Source organism: Mugil cephalus, chromosome 3, assembly GCF_022458985.1.
Source record: "Mugil cephalus isolate CIBA_MC_2020 chromosome 3, CIBA_Mcephalus_1.1, whole genome shotgun sequence".
NCBI lineage: Eukaryota > Metazoa > Chordata > Actinopteri > Mugiliformes > Mugilidae > Mugil > Mugil cephalus.
Genome location: NC_061772.1, coordinates 16,212,879 through 16,230,334, shown reverse-complemented (window position 1 = coordinate 16,230,334; position 17,456 = coordinate 16,212,879). Strand labels below are relative to the sequence as shown.

The following is a 17,456-nucleotide window of genomic DNA, read 5'->3' as shown; positions in this document are numbered from 1 at the left end:
GGCATCCCAAGCGCTCAGCATCTCCCAGGCTGCAGCATCTGACTCTTTGCCGGAGCCAGTGCGCTTGCAATTACACATCTACAGCCGATTCAGAACTGGTATTCAAACTTCCCACGTTTTTCCACACCGCTCCTCGCATCTGTTCACCAGACAAGCTCCAACTTTGTGTTAGAGCTGACCTATACAGCAGAGAAAGGATCTGCTCCTTTCTGCCTCCGATATTGTCACTCAAGGCTGTTCTCTGTTCTGGTTCCCCAGTTGTGTTATGTCTCACTCTCCGTCTCCCACAGAGGCTAAATGTCCAACCTTTTACATTGCATCTGAACAATAGCTTGAGCACTTACCCCTTTTTTCTTATTTTTTTTCACCGTGTTTCCCAACACTGTAGCACAATATTTGATGTGTTGATCACAATTAAAGTCTAGCTACCAGTTTTCATCGTCGCCTTCAACAGGCCAATTGTGTATGACGTGCGTGTGGATGAACAAATGCAGTCATCAACATCTGCTGCTCAACTGGAATGTGAAATAAAACGGCATATATGTCCCAGAACAATATTCCATTAATGACGAGTGGATATACCACATGTACTTGAACGTCACGCCTCCTCTAAAGATAAAGTATCTCATCAGTGGCATTTTGTACTACAGTTATTTAAATGAGAGTCATCAGATGGCAGTCGTCATGTGGGCTCTGTGGGACAGTCTCACCTGTGGCGTTGTAACTCTGAAGGATGCCCCAGTGGTGGGGGTAGCTGGTCGTGGAGAGATGTTGTTCTGGGCTTGGGCCTGAGCTTGAGCTTGAGCTTGAGCCAAAGCCTGCTGAGGAACCATCACCAGCTGGCCTAGCTCTGTACGTACCAACACCATCCCTGAAGAACACAAGGCAACATTAATTAGAGGACACACTACAACATCATTACACTAGCTACTAATACTACTATATATTTTGACTGACCACCCGCACTGATAACCTTGTGAATGTGTCTTATAGGTGCATCACTGGACTACAGCGCCACGCGGTTGACAACATAACGTTATTAAATTAGTTTTTGAACTATCTAGACCTGGTGAGATATGGGAGCCTTTAGGAATTTGATTGAAGCCATGTTCATGAATACATTACACAGACTCTCTACTCTTTCTAAAAGATAGGATTTCACTTATTATGGGACTACGCTTGAGAAATAGCAAGTCAAGATCAAACGTTTCATTACACATTAGTTTATCTTTCCTGATTTATGGGGTTAATGGCATATTTTGATCCTACTCTCGACTATCTGACCAAAGTACTATTCTTGAAGCCGGATGACTCAGAGCAGCGTTCAAGACAAAACAGCAGAGGAGAACAATAGTCACTCTGACCACTGTCTACACTTATTACCTGGCCTTTTGACTATTTCACAGAATAGGAGTGTCTAAAGTGGTCACTACACAGTTAAATCTAAATCAGGGCTACAAATATGAGACAAATACTGACAGAACAAGAACTCTTAATATTGGCCGTCATATATGCCTACCACCCAAAGCTATTGATACGCTTAAATATTTGAACATTGTAGGGGAGTAAATCCCAAAAAAGTTTCAAACCCAAATATTATAATATTCAAGACAAACAAAACACCCCCCTGTGCTCTCCAAACTTTTTTAGAGACAGTAAAACTGTGCAGAGAGCCAGTTCTTGCAGATCTTTGTGGTGTGCAACAGGTCTCCACTCTGTAAGTTGTCATTTGTTGGACAGCAGTAACACTACACAGCATGTAAAACTGTATTTGAAACATGTGCCACATTAGACAGTCAATATATTGAAACAGTAATAGTGATATAATAGTATTTGATGTATAAATACACTGCACACATTTCAACTTAAGCTATAAGTGTGATCGAACAGATCGAATATCTTTTTCAAAATCAAGTTTCATCTCCCCTCAAGAATGAAGTTACAGACTTGAGCATTAGTCACTTTGATAAAATGCACTGCCAATGTTCATTTGGAATGCAAACTTAAACCATATCATCAGATGTGGTTTTATAATGTCTTGTGGTGTTGCCAAGGATGCCAAGTGTATGACTTTGTGCAACTCGGCTGGGCCATGCTTGAACTAAAAGCACTCACAGTAGTGCAACTATGATTAAAAGCGTGTAGTTATTGTACCTCGAGAGTAGTAACCGCACGTGGTGCATACTGTATACTAAGCGGAAGATAACCTCAGAGGCTCCCCACCACAAACCAAGGTGTGTGACACTGAGTCACGCACGCATACAACATCCTCGTACCGAAGACAGCCCAACAAAAACTGCATCACGCCGTCAAACTGAACTCAGGAGTGTCAGCACCTCCTTGCCGCTCTCGTCCCCCTCCTCCAAACCTTACCCGCTGGGATGGTAAACCCCGGGGGCAGCTGAATGGTCGTCTGCTGCTGAGGCGGTCTGACAATCAGCTGGGGGGCTACGATCCTCTGAGGTGCAGTGAGTCCAGGACGGGGCTGAGTCTGCACGGGGGTGGCCACAGCTGGCGTGGGAGAGGGAGCTGTGGGCCTTAACATACTGACAGTGGTTGTCACCGATGTGGTCTGAGTAGTACCACATACAGAGCTGGTTGACATCCCTGTGGCACCCGCAGTTGTTGTGGCAGAGCTCAGAGGGTGGCTTATTGTTGTGGTTGTTGTAGCTGCAGCTGTAGTTGTAGTCGGTGTGACAAGGGGAGAAGAAGAAGAAGAAGAAGAAGAAGAGGAAACAGTGTTTATCACAGAACTGACACTACTAGGCTGGGTTGACATTACAGCTTTGGACTGACAGTCGTCTGTTTTGGAAGCCCCGGTGTCCGTGACTGTTTTGCCGTGGTTCCCCTGAGGGGGTGGCGGGGTCACGGGTCCTATAGGTGCGCCCTGCCGGACCAAGGCCGTAACACTGGTCCCGCTGCCGTTCTGGGCTATACTGGCTACGATGTGACTCGGTAGTCTGTGCAAAGCAATGGTAGGAGTCCCCCGGTCGAGAGCGATAGCCGACTGACCTAGAGGCAGATTAGCGTTGGATACGGTGAAAGTCGAGGTGTTGATAGAGGATGTGACCGGTCGGGTGGAGTTTGGTGGAGTTGCACTGGTTTCCACAGAGCTAACGTTGTCCGCCACCGCCGTGTTGCTGTTCCTCCTCGTCGTTATAGCTGCGCCGTTCAAACTCTTTATCCGAGCCGAGGCGCTCCTCCGAGGCGTCGCTACGCGCTTCCTCGGCGTGTTCGCCTCGGTCGACGTCTCGCCCGTGCCCGGGGTAACCTTAGAGCCCCGGCTGCAGGTCGTGGTGCTGATGCTGGCCGGCGGAGACGCCAAAGTTGACACACCAGATGCAGTCAGTGTTGTGATGGATGCTCCATGTGATTGCGAGCCGCTGCTAGTGGCGTTCACAGAGGCAGCCGAAGTGGTGGAGGGCTCGCCAAAAGCAGGAGCGCAGCCCAGTGAAGGAGATGTGACAGTTTTATCCGGGCTCACGTCTTTAGAGTTGATCTCCTGGCGCATCTCAGGTTTATTACGCCGTCCTTGTTGTTGTTGTTCTAGTGTTGTGGTGCTCACTGGAGCTGGTAGCGTTTTTCCTAAGTGATGGTTAGCGGGGGCCACGGAGCCAGCGCCTCCGTTTTCGTCTGTTTTTCCCACTGGGTTGCTTTGCCCTGCAAGCTGAGACTCCAACGAGCCCACTAGGTCGCTCACAGCTTTTTCATCCACCTCTGAAAAGAGCATATCTTCCAGGGGGTCGGAGGCGCCCGCCATCTCTGATCACAGATAGCTCTTATATATTTATATATATAAATATATATATATATTTTACAATGCGCCTGCGTGTTACTATGCATTGTGGGAATGAATCTGACGTCATTAAATGAAGGGGGGCAACCTGGCTGTATTTTTCATATATTTTATTGAAGGCTAATTCAAGGGAAGTATAAAAACACAGCTCGTCAGCTGTTTAAGTACCGTGTTGTTACATAACCATCGGCCACTTTAAAAGATGTTACACCTGGGAGATACTCCTCAGCCACTTATATATCAGTTTTACAATATTTAGAAACATGGTTCGTGATTATGCATTGAACAAAAATATCCTCTATCGTTTCTTATTTTTTTCTTTCTACATCTAAAAGGTATCCTCGAATAATGTTGGGGGAAGGGTGAGGAACCGTAATCTCGTCTAATATCGCGATACAAGAGAATGGCTGAATCTCAAATCTTTGTGAAGCATCCTCCCACACACTGACTTATTTTCTTCCTTTAAGAAATATTCTTAAGAGTAAACTAAACTCCGTGTTCAGTGATTGTGTGTATACAAGTCCCCGTGTTTAATCAAATTACAGGTTTGTATTAATGCGTAACGGAAACAGTGGACAGGACGAGGACGCTTGTTTATAAGAATAAGCCGCCACCTTTCTCCCAGCATCCTTTGCGGCGGGGAAGGAAAATGAAAACGGCCATGTCGTGGTAGAAACCAGACGTGGAGGAACCGAGTCTGATTCACGGAGTTGCTTACTCTTTCATGTGACGCGGCTTTGAAACAACAGCTCTGAAAACAACACGCTCGACCTCTCGTTTGACAGCAAATATATTCCTTGGAAGTAAGTGGTTCAGTAGAAGCAGAGGGCAAACATGAGCGGAGGAGGGACGCCGTACATTGGGAGCAAAATTAGCCTCGTCTCAAAGGCCGAGATCCGCTATGAAGGAATTCTGTACACCATTGACACAGAAAACTCGACAGTAGCTCTTGCTAAAGGTAAGTTAAGTCACCAGGAGGTGCATTACAACACTCAAAGGGCTACGGGTTGGCATGGGGCGACGGGGAACCGCATTTGTTTTCTGCGTAGTTGGTTGTGTTAGCTAGCTTCATGTTAGCCAGCGCAAAGCTAAGTGGAGCAGGAGTTAAGGCTCCTTTGTTTATGTTGTATTTGGGTTCACGTTGAATGCAAAGCAAAAAGTGGCCGAGAAAAAAAATCTAAATGCCTCATTAGAAGTAGACACATCTCTTATTGAAGTTCCAGTCCGGACTTATTAGTTATTTGAATTACATTGAAATTTTTATTTTGGCAATTTGGTCTTTTTTTTTTTAATTAGTGATAATAATCAAAGTCCTGTAGACTAGACCAACTATGTAAGTTTGACGTGCAAATCAAGTCTGGAAAAAGAATTTAACTATTATCTAACGGATTCTGTTGAATTAACCTGTTTGTCTGTTGATGAGCATCTTCTTTCATTGTAAAACAATGAAATGAAATGCATTTTAAAAATATATCCATTTGTTTTAATTATACATACACAAAAGCATGACTGTGACTGGAAGTTATTTGAACAGAGTAAAGGTCTGACCATTATTGCAGAGGTGTACCTTGCCGTCATAGTGTGAGATCGTTTTGATCATCTTGTGAATTTCCCCAACAGTTCGCTCTTTTGGCACTGAAGACCGTCCCACTGACAGACCTATTCCACCTCGGGAGGAAGTGTTTGAGTACATCATCTTCCGAGGCAGCGATATTAAAGACCTAACCGTCTGTGAGCCACCCAAAGCTACCAGCAGCCTGCCTCAAGACCCTGCCATAGTTCAAGTGAGTGAACTTGTGTTATTTCTTACGACTAAAAACCCGCCTGACTACGTAGCATTTTGTTGTGTATTCTATGTACAAACCATAGGACATTTTGATGTTTCCTGTTCTTGGAAAATCTTCTTCTCTGAGTCCTGGTTCTCCGTGAACAGTGATGGCTTAAATAGGACGTCATTAACGTTATTAGTCACACCTGGTCATGACCTTTGCCAAACGTGATCACTTTTATTTATCACAGCTTTGCAAGAAAATTACGTAATGGAGGCCAAACAAATATCTGCATCCCTATTAAATATGAAATGAATGAAAAACACACGGGTAAAAAAAAAATGCTGGAAGTCTCACAATTATAGATTTGAGTCAAAATGTTTTTACGTCTTGAATATTTGGAAGTGATGATTTAAACCACGAAAACAAATTAACCAAAATGCTTTAACATTAGAACAATGCTCTCATCACCTGCTCAGCTTCATTCACACATTGTTCATGACGTCCATTTGGACTTGTCTCAGCACTTAAAAATATTCATAAGCCAGCGTGCACAATCCTAAAGCAATAAGAGTGTCCGACCTTAATACAATGCAAATGATGATTAGTGTCGTTAATGTCACATGTGATTATTATGACAGAAGTATTTTAAGTAAGTATTTCAATCAGTTGCAGAGAAGCACACATTGCACAGCGGGGCCTAGTTGGACACATTTTTTTACTAGAACATGAGTTTGGTAACACTCAAGTCATGATTTGATGATTTGAGCCGTGAATGAAATAGTTATGCATCCAGTTGCAGTCAGAGCCATTTTGTTATATGCAAATTAAACACCACATGTATAATTAAACATCCGCTCCGCACATTTTAGATTATTCAGTTATTACAGTAAATATATTTATAAAGCTTATCACACATTTTCCTAATTTTGTTGTACCACTGACAACATTACAATGACAGTCGCAGCTTGTATTGTCTTTCTCCACATGACTTAAATTAATTGGTCAAAAATACATTTTTATTTTCCATTTTTTTTTTAAACATGTAAATTTCAATGGTATTTTAATTGTCGGTGTCGTCATGTTTCATCACCTGTGTTTCTATTTAATTTTCCAGTCATCAATTGGATCCAAAAATGCTTCAGCCCCCCCATCATTCCAGCCTCCTGGACCCTATGCTCCGTTCAGCAGGCCCCCTGTCCCGTCATACAACCAGTTTGGAGCGACACCTCTTGGAGCTCAGGAGTTTGGATCTGCTGGAGCAGGAGGTGAGTAGCAGTGATAGTTGTTGAAAATAAGTGAAGCCATATAGTAGACGGACACCACATTGATTCACATAAGGCATCAATGAGTCCCACACAAGTTGTAGTATAAACTTAAGTTGTGATAAATCTCAGAAGGAACAAGCAGCTTATGTGACAAGACACGCTCACTTTTATAGTCTCTTTATCTTAAATTTGCCACCGTGGTCCATCCAATATTCTCTGTTGTCGCTTCACAAATGATTGAACAGTTTTCAAACAACATATGTTGTTTTTGCAACATATGTCTTTCAATCTCATTTGGAGGAACACGTGATTCCTGCTCATTTAACTAGAGCACAGCTGCATGTTGCCCTTTTGGTTTCCTCCTACACAATGTGAACTGAGACGAGTGTAGAGCCCATTTCTAATAGACTGTTCTTTAGATGTGCTTAAATGAAAAGGCATTTGTGATGTCACTTGTCTGGTATATTATAAACAAAGAGTCATGTTTCTGACTTTGTTGTAGTTAAATGTTCATTTTCAAGTTGTCCAAAGCTGTAGATCTTTGGTTGTGACACTTGTCAATCACTGTAACAGTGTAACTGTTGCGTAACTAGTGCATTGATACCAGCTACTTTCAGTACTGTTTTAACGAAAATAACCCGGTTTCTGTTTGACTTTGCTCTTATTTGCAGGTCGCTCTAGTCCCAAGCTGGACTCTTTAACCAAAGGTCCCACCGTGGAGCAGGCAGTGCAGGCTTCACAGTCGGCTGCCTCAGCTCCACCTGCACCCATAGGACAGAGGGCTCAGACAAGCGCTGCAACTCCCAGGACCACCAGCACGGCCACTGTTAGCCAGAGGCCCCCGGACCTCCTGGAGCAGAGAAAAGGTAAAGACAAGCCGTGTGTGGTCAGTGTTCATCTTTAAATTCATTCAACTTAACTTAATCTGTAGGAGTTTCCAGAGCAACACAAACCTTTAGAGGTTCAGCTTGTGTTTAGTATATTTAACAAACACATAGAATACAGTTTACAACTGAACACACTTGTTTTTGAAGGCCAAGTTACTTGTGTTTTTATTAGCAGTGAACTTGAAGTTAAACTGATGGCAAATGTTGTCTTTTTCTGTTCAGCTCCTGAGGTCCAGAAAGTGCCACAGCCAGACAATGAACATGCTCTTGAAAACCGGGATCCCAACAAGCGCCAGTTTTGTACGTTTTTATATATATATATATATATATATATATATATATATACACCTTCAGTTAATAATGCCATCACATTCATACATCTGTTTTCTGCTGGCATTATCCCTTCCTTTTTTCTCTCTGTTTTTTTTACTATGAGGTCAACAGTGACGGCACAGACCATGGTTTAATTTTTCTCGTTCTCTCTCAGATGGTGTCCAGTCTACCCGCCGTGGTCGGGGAAGAGGAAACCGCAGCAGAGGCAAAGTGAATGTGCGCAGGGATGGCACCATGAAATTCGACGAAGACTTTGACTTTGAAACTGCCAACGCTCAGTTTCACAAAGACGAGATTGACAAGGAGCTCCAGAACAAGCTCAAACTGAGAGGTACCGCTTTAACGCACTACAGACTGAAACGTTTCATATCCAAAACAACTGTGCCCCATATCCAGAAAATAATGAGCAAACTGGATTGAAAGAGGATGCAATAATATGTTTGAATTACATAACTAGGGTCAGATTATGGATGGGAGGAATGAGGAAATTTTCCCTTTATGGCTGCGTTTAGATAATCAGTCGTTGTGTTGTGGCAGTAAAGTAGATTTTATGTCAGTAGTGTATTTAGTTTCAGACACAAGACAAATATGCCAAGTGTTTGACACTTTCCCATAATGTAAAAGCTTTTAGGTGTATTAGGATTATTTTTAGATGAATTTAAAACACTGTTAATGCTTCCGATTTTAAGATGTGTCGTGTTTTCTTTTTCTTTTTCTTCGAAATTTCTGTCACAGATGACAAAACTGAAAAGGCACTGAACGGGGAGGAGAGTGCAGACTCGGAGCATCCCGCCCCTGAGGGGACCACTGAGGAGGAGGAGGCTGTGATAAACTCCTGCTACTATGACAAGTCCAAGTCCTTCTTTGATAACCTGTCCTGTGATGATTTAAGGTACCAGACTATGTTCACACTGTCCATGTTGTTGTCATTAGTTTTGTCTGTTCTTATAACGAGGTGACGCACTGATGGTTTCAATGCATCAGAAACATTCAGTTTAGCTACGTGGCCGTCAGTGTTTCCCCAGGTGATGTGCACTCAATTGCCAAAACATTAGGTACACCAGTGAAAATATACAAGTCCTGCACTAAATCTTCATCACTGTAAAAATGTTCAGTTCATGTTGAAGCAGTAATAATTTAACCGTATGATCATTCTGGAGAGTTTGTCTTCTTTAGTTTCACACACTGACTAGAATGAAATAGTCAGTATTTAAATAATAGAAACATGTTCCAGTATAACACAATATAATCCAATAATTCTGCAAACCACAGCCTTCACAATGGAGACATGAGTTGAATAAACAGATCTGTTATTTAAAATAAACCCTCAATACTTTAACTTTCAGGAAGATTTGATTTAGTGCAGGACTGTTAAAATTTCTGAAAATGCACCTAATGTAAAGTGTACCTAATGCACTGGAGGACGAGTGTCTGTGCTGCAAAAATCTGATGCCTCTGATTGTGTTTTTTGTCAACCTGAGCATGTGAGTTGTACTCGATGAATAACACTGACACACTTTTGTTTTTATCTTTTAAAGTAAAACGGGTGAAAGAGGATTTTCAAGGTAAGTCACATATTTGTTTTTGCTGTGTAGAATAACAAGGATGCAAACACTACTAAATTAATTGTGTTTGCAGGTGTGATTTTAGTTTTTGTAGTTCTTTCTGATCCTGAGATAAATTTGTAATTTTACAGCCAAAATTTCCACGTTTTCTTGCCTCCATGTGTCATTTGTTTTTTAGTCTAAACGCTGGATCTCCTTGTGTGTTTGTGTGTGTCAGGGATCGAAGGCCAACCTGGGCTGAGGAGAGACGAATGAACGCCGAGACCTTTGGCATCCCCCTGAGGCACAACAGAGGAAGAGGAGGTTTCCGCGGCCGAGGCTTCATGGGACCCCGCGGAGGCCGGGGCCGGTCATCGAGCAGAGGCTCCTTCGGGCCCCCCCGGAACCCACCCCCCGGCTTCAGAGGCGGATTCAGAGGCGGCAGAGGAGGACGGGATTTCTCTGATTTCGAATACAGGGTAAATCTAATCGGCCTCATGAGCTCAGGTGTCGCGTATCGTTAAAGAGAAAGTGATTTTTAACCTCTGTTGTTGGTATTTTTCAGAAGGATAACAAGGTGGCTGCATAGTAACGCAGCAACAGGTCCACAAAGAATTGTAGCTACTTGTCAAGAAATTTTCTTTGGTCTCAACATTTGACAGAAGAATGAAGACATCCTGTCAGTCACCAGCACCACGGACTTCTTCAGAGGGAACATCACTCTCCACTTGAGAATGACTTCTGTTTTGTTTGTTGTTGTTGTTTTGTTTTGTTTTATTGCCCCAGATGTTTTGTTTGAACCAGTCACCAGATGGACTTGAACACATGTAAATACCTTGTTTTTGGAGAAATTCAGTACTTTTGCATCAAGTTAATTTCTTACTGAAATTGTCTTTGATATAGGAAGCTGTGTGCAGGAAGCCCTCTTATACTGTGAGTGGATCACGCTTAATGTGATCGCTAGCTTTATCTTTTTGCCCCCGTTTTTGATATATGTTGCCACCAAAATTCACAGAACGGACTGTTGCACCATAATTCTCTTCAGGCTTTGGTTGGTTACCAGTGTTCAGTGTTTTTTTTGTTTTTTCTCCCCCATCCATTATAAGTTTTCATTCATTCTCCTTAAAGTCGTAAAATTGAATCCAGAAACAACCGTTCTAAATAATGAATGTATTATCTCGCTCATCTTTTTGTTACTGCCCCTCCGACTGTTGTTGCCCACCAAACAAACTCGCCTCTAGTTTTTAGAGATGTACTTAGGAGATGTAGTGAATTCCTTTGGGTCGTTGTGTTCCTGCTCTAGGTTTGCCGTAGCCGGACTCTGGTGGCCTGTTGATGAGGGCAGGCCACCAGTGAGAGCCGGTCATTGGACTGATTTTTGTTTTACAGCATTAGCCTTAGAAGAATTTGTTGACTGGACATGTTTACATAGTTGAATACTAAACTAAAGCATTCTTGTGGTTGTGCGCGTGAGAACGGCGTCCGCTATTGGTATCATTAAGAAAGGAAACCCATAACATGTTAGATGTCGATGCTCTGCTATTTTGCCAAAAAAGAATAGGTGAGCGTTTGGTTGGGCTGAATTATGTGTTGGATCATTTCAGTGCATTTCTGTGTCCCGAACAAACTGAGCCGTCTGTTAAAGCTCTTTCTTTTGTCTGACAGTAGCATCATCTACTGTGTTGTGGTTTTTTTGTTGTTGTTTTTTTTTTTTTTGCTCAAGCTTCTCGGTTTCTAGTTTTGCAGGGATTGGTTACTGGATATGGCGAATCGTGTAAATGGATTAGATGATGTCTTGAAGCATAAGTTCATGCCAGCGTTTCTGATAAATATCAGCCCTCTGGCTCATTTGCCACTCTCCTTGTTGCTTTGTTGTTAATGTAATTGTTCTCTGGAGTAAAATTTCTTCTTTTTTTTTTTTTTTAACTGATTTGCGGACAAAGGGACAAGAACTGGATGTGGTGCCAGTGTGTGGGGGAGGTGGGGTATATTTTTTTCTTTCTGGCTCAGAGTTATTAGTGCTTTAGGGAGTGCCTTCAGAGTGGATCATTTTTACAGCTCTCCCTTTAACTTGAAGGTTGACTTTTGACAGGAGAATTGATAGCACTACAAGGTGAAAACTAGATGCTTTTTTTTTTTTTTTTTTTGTAGCTGTGGTTGTTTAGAACAAGAGCAGCCCAGTTCATAACTCGCTGTCTAACCAGACGACGCGCAGGCAGCTGATCACTGCAGGGTAGCTGTAGGAACCATCACTTTCTATGGGCTTTTGCAGTACCAGTCAAATTGAATATGGGACTAAATGTATTATTGAATTACTCAAAACTGACAAGTTTTCATATGTTTGCTACTCCTTCCAATCACTGGAAATGTAAACCAGGAAATTTTTTCTTGAATATTGGCAAAGTTGAGTTTTTACGTAAAAAATAAAGAGTTGTTCAATTTATATGTCTGCCACTGTCTTTAATCCACACGTGTCACATTTTTCACATAAAAACACAAACTGTGATTTCTGCCTCCTTGAGTCTGAACTTTAATCAGAATACTTTATTAATCGATACAGGAAGTAGTTTTGTTGCCGTTGCTCCTATAAAGTTACAGTTTCAAGGTGACAGTCAAATACAAACAGGATAAAGCAGTTTAAGAAAAATATAAAGAATAAAAATTAAAAAAAGCTGCAGGTTGCAGCCACACATTCTGTGGTCTTCCAGTGAGGTAGTCAGCGATCCAGGACACCAGGGGGACATCGACCTTTACAGCGTTGATCTTCTCACCCAGAAGAGTCGGACTAATGGTGTTAAAAGCACCGGAGAAGTCAAAGAATGAGACCCTCACAGTGCTGTAGCCGGTGTATCCAGGTGAGCAGGAGAATGACGGCATCCTCAACTCCCAGGCGTTATAACAGGAAAGGCACTGACATTTTCTGGTTGGTATTCGGTCACAATCTCAAAAATATAACAAGCGAGGTCAGAAGACATCATTATAAATGCATCTGTAAATGTGAGAAAAGACAAATGACTTCCTGCAGTTCTTAAGAAAAACTAAAGATACCAAATAAATTTGACCAATATAGACTCTACAGTCCTATCAGGTGTGACAGATCTGATCTGACTGCAAATGTGACTTTTGGATCAACATATACGCTGATAGAGGAAGAGAATAGAGGTAACAATAGTTCTGATCATTTTAACCACTTGTCCTCTGGAGGGCCTGTCCCAGCTGCCATTAGATAAGAGGGTACACCCTGGACAGGTTTCAGTCTATCACAGAGAGACAGACAACCATTTACATTCACTCGCACACCTACGACGATGTTAGAATCATAACTTAAACTAACAAGCATGTGACTGTGAGCCAGAGAACGAACACAAGGTACGGGAACAAAGTCTTCTCTTGCAATCAAAAAGAAAGAACAGTGTCAAGAAGAACACATACTACAGGGGCCACCTTTTTTCTTTTTTGGTAAATAAATATTCAACAGAAAAATGACTATAGCACATGGGACAAAATGGAACCTGCTATTTTGTATATATACACTGTTTCCAAATCAGTGTGCATAGTCTAGTATTGCAGTCAAGAGATAAATCAAGTTGTCTTGAGAGCTCCTCACCCCGTCCTCCAATCTCCATCAGTAAAGTCCCTCTGGTATCAAGGATGACAAATAGACCCAGGATAAAGACATTTAAAAGATTTTTATCTGAAATAAAGTGTTGGGGAAAGTTTCTTTTTTTTTTACCTGAAGGTGTCATAAGTGAACATCACAAGTGAGAGTCCAATGCTGGCTGAAACTGAGCCCTACGCCGACCATTAATTGAATAAAACAAGGCAGAATACAATATAATATATATCATCAAATTGTAATTAAGAACACACTAGTCCTAAATTTAGTCAATAATATTGTAGCTACCACCTCTGCGTTGTTACGCCGCAAGTGTCCACGAGATGGCAGTAACACCGCAACAACCACACGACCCCTCTAATAATCCTCCGACGAAGAAGACGAAGGCGGAAGGCAAACAAAAAAGAAGATCAAGAAGAAGAAGCCGCCCTTCTGTGCAGACACAAACAAATAACTGAAGCTACTTACAATATGTCGATTGTTTTTGTGCCAAAGAAACTACGAGGAAAGGCGAAAATCAACCAGGAGACGATACAGAGGGTAATACACTAGTAAATTACATTTAGGAAGCTGGTAACTCGATGTTAGCTCAGAGATTTCTACACTAGCATTAGCGTTTAGCACAATTTAATTTATTTATTTCACCTTTATTTATCCGGGCGAGTCACCTGAGGACAAGTCCCCACATACAATGACCTGAGCCAGAGGCAACAAACAATACGTTGAACAAACAAAACAAAATAAAACAACATTTATTGAGTACTTTTCTCCAATAACTGATTATGCTCATGTTTTAGCTTTAGTGTTTTAGACGATTGATAACGCCTATCCAAGTTTAGATTGTATTGTTTTGTTTGTTAAACACAATATTAGCTAAGACGTTTTGTTTTTTGACGTTTTGTTTTTTTCTCCTCCCAGCTGCTGGATGAAAACGACCAGTTAGTAAGATGCATCACTGAATACATGCAGAAAGGACGAGCAGTGGAGTGTGTACAGTAAGTTCAGAGACCCGCAGTGTCCTGCCACTGATGTAACTCACTGCTGTGATGTGATGTGATGTGTGTGTGTCTCACCTGGTCGGTATTTCAACTTCTCCAACAGATACCAGCAGATCCTGCACCGCAACATCGTCTATCTGGCAACCATAGCCGACGCCTCCCCCGACAACATACCTCCCTCTTCAAGTGTAAAGACAAGCCACACGTTGCATGACTCACCACTGTAAGAATGGTGTTCCAAATAGAAGTGGCGCATTTTTTTCCCTAACACTGTGTTATTGTCTGTCTCCAGTCTACATCTAGTGACACTTCGGCACCAACACCGGCCATGAGTGGGCGTGAAGGGACGCGATGATTGCACCTCCCGTGGGTGCATTTTGGATGGGGCGTGTGCTCTGTGACATTATTGAGAATGATTCTATAGCACAAGGTGATGTATTTATTGTTTTGTTAATACAGTAACGTGATCCTTTCAGGGGTCACGGTTGCAGTGTAGTGTTGGATGTTTATGTACAAATAGAGACTGTATTATCCACCACAATGTGGTTTGTCATTCACAGTAAAGTACATTAAAACACTTTTTATACTTTTGTTATAAGTCGTGAGTGTTTATTTCTGAATTACGTCCGTGCTGTGTAAATGCACAAGTTGTCTCTTTGATTTCAACAAGAAATTACAATGGAAAGTGTGTAACTTTTCAGAAAGAATTACACAAACAGCGTTTGAAATTGCTAGTCATTTTTATTCGTTTTTTGCATTGCTGGTACACTTGGAAAGATTCAGTTGCCAGGTCAAGAGAACAATAAGCAACATAAGCCAAGCTGTCCCCCTTCATATCTTCTATCAGGGCAACACGTTTTTATTATTTACTTTTTTTTTTCCTTTTTCTGTTTTTTTTTCAATATTCTGTAGAAGCCACTAGTAAACCATTTGACACAGCGGAGAAGCTAACAGTTACAGTCCAAGGTCTGTAATGATGTCTTAAAAAAGGCTGCAACAGTTAGGGAGATAACACAGACAAAAAAAAGCAACAAACCCTATATCTTGATTGTGCAAAGCACATTAACTATAAAAAGATATATATTTATATGTATATACAGCAAACAATTCTCTGTAAACATGTTAAGTATGTTAGTTTTCTGAAAACATGGTGTCATTTCATAAATACAGGCAACATTGGCATCCGCAAACATCACAAAAAGATAACATTCTGGGCTTTTAAATACAGCCCATTGCCATAGAAACCGAAGAAACAAGGGCTCGAGAAAAAAAAACAAACAAAAAAAAAAACACCCTCATCACACAATGTTTTAGTGTTTAGCATGGCATATTTGGTAACCTTTATAGATAGATGGTGTAGTCCAAGTCTGTAGGAAAAAAATGTGCTTTTTCACATATTGGGAGGTGGAAAATAATGTTTTATGTAATATGTCTACAAGAATACTAACATACAGTAATGGTATAACATGTAAGAAAATACAAAAATAAGATTAATACTGTCAATAATTGTACACGAAAAATATTGTATTATTAAACAGAGGAAAAGTTAGGTTTCAGGGAGTTAGTGTCAATTTGGATCAAACAACTGCCAATAAGAGAGGAGGGGAAGAAGTTCCTGATGCTCTCAACTAGAAGGGCGTGTAACTTCACGTTTCTCACTAATCTCACACCGCCTCTCATCTCTTCAGCACCATTCGTCTTCTGAACAACGCTTTGGTTGGAAATAATGTTCTGCAAGTGCTATCAATACCAACATGGCACATAGTTACTGCGATAATTCTTAACTCTGGTCAGTTGTTGAAAAAGTAGTGTATTTCTCTCAAATTACACCTCTGCTGTGACTTACTATATTTATGCTGAGCCTGCTCAAAGCTTCTTAATAAAAAGAACTAAATATTTATATTTCAACTTCAGTATTTTACAAGCTATGAAACAGTAGATGGTAGCTGTATTCTGGGTCATCTTGCATGAGATTTGGCAGTTACAGCTATGTAGACACAGTATACTTATTATGGGCAAGATGAGAGCGTTTCAAGCCCCTGCCCCATTGTGATCCCCCCTCCTTTAGACACACACACACACACACATACATACATACACACACACACGCGCACACACACACACACGTTCAGCTGCAGAAGCAAGTGGGTGACGGCCGTGCACGTCTCCAGCTCTTGTCTGAGGAGACGTCAGCTCAACAGACAGAGAAACGACCACTAGACTACCTGCTGCCAGCGTGACGCATGCACCCCTCGTAGTTAAAACATGGCAGTTCAAAAAACTTCAAAATACATCTCTTCTTCAAATGGGGGGTGTTTGACATGGAAAAATATAGATACAAAAATGTCGAGCCAGTGTGTGTACTTAGCGTTGCCTCTGAGGCTTTGAAATCTTCCAATTCAGTGGGCGTGGACTGAAATGGCCGTTGCTGGACCCACTCAGTGGCTCATGTAACGGAGCTGCAGGTCCCTCCGTGGCACTTCACCGTCAACTTGCTCCACGTTAGACGGTCATCAGTACTGGTGAAGGTAGGAGGGCCTGTGCTCGTGTTTGAGGGGGAAGGATTTAAAGCCCTTGGTCATGGGTTTATGTTGCTGCTGCTGCTGCTGTTGTTGTTGTTGTTGTTGTTGTTGTTGTTGTTGTTGTTGCTGCTGCTGCTGCTGCTGGGTGAAGGGAAAACCAGAGGAGATGCCCGTGGAGGGGGTGCAGTCACCGGCAGTGGACCACACAGGAGACTGCAGCATCTGCATGGAGTCGCTCCACTGGGAAGATGGAGGGATGTTCATCTGGTACAAGGAAGAGCTGGGATTGGGCATGGTGTTGGTGTGGGTGTGGGTGTGGGTGGAGTGCTGCCACGGCGCTTTGGGGGGCCAGGTTTTAGTTTTGCTGTCCTGTGGAGCAAATGATAAAAGTCAATGTGCAATGAAAAGACACAAAAATTCAAAAAAAAAAAAAAAAATCAAGAGCGTTTTGTTGTAAACAAATTCAACTCGATGATTGTGCATGACTAAAGCACGGCCAAATGATTTGTTTAGCCCCGAGGACAGAGCGGTTCGAGATCAACTTTCCTTCACTAAAGAATCGTGGTGCCTTTTTTTAAAGCTAGAAAAATAAATCGGGATTTTTGATTTCACTGATACTTTACCTGGTTGTCATCGCTGATGTGGTGGAGAGGAGGCGAAGGCAGCGTGCACACTTCCGGCTCGCCACAGCTGTGTTTTCTGAGGACACAGAAATTGACACTG

The 17,456-nt window shown here is 42.0% G+C and overlaps 4 protein-coding genes and 1 long non-coding RNA gene across 11 annotated transcripts in view; 2 read left to right on the top strand and 3 right to left on the bottom strand.

Annotated features, from left to right (window-relative positions):
• LOC125005146 (transcription initiation factor TFIID subunit 4-like) overlaps positions 1 to 4,207 on the bottom strand; it is an 87,572-nt gene extending 83,365 nt beyond the window's left edge. For 3 of the 5 annotated variants that reach the window (XM_047580194.1, XM_047580195.1, XM_047580197.1), the window contains exons 1-2: positions 2,374 to 4,207; positions 711 to 871 (exon numbers count right to left, since the gene is read on the bottom strand). In XM_047580194.1, the coding sequence (XP_047436150.1) occupies positions 711 to 871; positions 2,374 to 3,760 (1,548 nt within the window). In that variant the 5' untranslated portion in view covers positions 3,761 to 4,207. The remainder of the gene's footprint in view (positions 1 to 710; positions 872 to 2,373) is intronic. The other 2 variants (XM_047580196.1, XM_047580198.1) reach the window with 2 other exon arrangements.
• A 232-nt stretch (positions 4,208 to 4,439) lies between these two features.
• Positions 4,440 to 12,040, top strand: lsm14ab (LSM14A mRNA processing body assembly factor b). 2 transcript variants are annotated; one of them, XM_047580201.1, is made up of 10 exons: positions 4,440 to 4,754; positions 5,417 to 5,580; positions 6,683 to 6,833; positions 7,505 to 7,699; positions 7,943 to 8,020; positions 8,208 to 8,384; positions 8,789 to 8,945; positions 9,592 to 9,618; positions 9,836 to 10,076; positions 10,166 to 12,040. In XM_047580201.1, exons 1-10 carry the CDS (start codon positions 4,631 to 4,633, stop codon positions 10,184 to 10,186), a joined length of 1,335 nt encoding a protein of 444 aa, XP_047436157.1. In that variant the 5' UTR covers positions 4,440 to 4,630; the 3' UTR covers positions 10,187 to 12,040. The 2 variants fall into 2 exon arrangements, with proteins under 2 accessions (XP_047436157.1, XP_047436156.1); XM_047580200.1 differs by having other exon boundaries at positions 4,441 to 4,754; positions 10,163 to 12,040.
• Positions 10,375 to 14,368, bottom strand: LOC125005150. Its single transcript, XR_007112422.1, has 2 exons — positions 14,287 to 14,368; positions 10,375 to 12,586 (listed from the first exon to the last, which is right to left on the bottom strand). It is a non-coding gene; the product is annotated as an uncharacterized LOC125005150 (long non-coding RNA).
• ss18l2 (ss18, like 2) lies at positions 13,601 to 14,809 on the top strand. 2 transcript variants are annotated; one of them, XM_047580206.1, is made up of 4 exons: positions 13,601 to 13,753; positions 14,132 to 14,208; positions 14,315 to 14,399; positions 14,504 to 14,809. In XM_047580206.1, exons 1-4 carry the CDS (start codon positions 13,685 to 13,687, stop codon positions 14,564 to 14,566), a joined length of 294 nt encoding a protein of 97 aa, XP_047436162.1. In that variant the 5' UTR covers positions 13,601 to 13,684; the 3' UTR covers positions 14,567 to 14,809. The 2 variants fall into 2 exon arrangements, with proteins under 2 accessions (XP_047436162.1, XP_047436161.1); XM_047580205.1 differs by having other exon boundaries at positions 14,315 to 14,434.
• A 123-nt stretch (positions 14,810 to 14,932) lies between these two features.
• The window catches only part of LOC125005145 (granule associated Rac and RHOG effector protein 1-like), a 29,995-nt gene continuing 27,471 nt past the window's right edge, over positions 14,933 to 17,456 (bottom strand). The window contains exons 13-14 of the mRNA XM_047580193.1: positions 17,357 to 17,432; positions 14,933 to 17,102 (exon numbers count right to left, since the gene is read on the bottom strand). Coding sequence (XP_047436149.1) covers positions 16,725 to 17,102; positions 17,357 to 17,432 — 454 coding nt within the window. The 3' untranslated portion in view covers positions 14,933 to 16,724. The remainder of the gene's footprint in view (positions 17,103 to 17,356; positions 17,433 to 17,456) is intronic.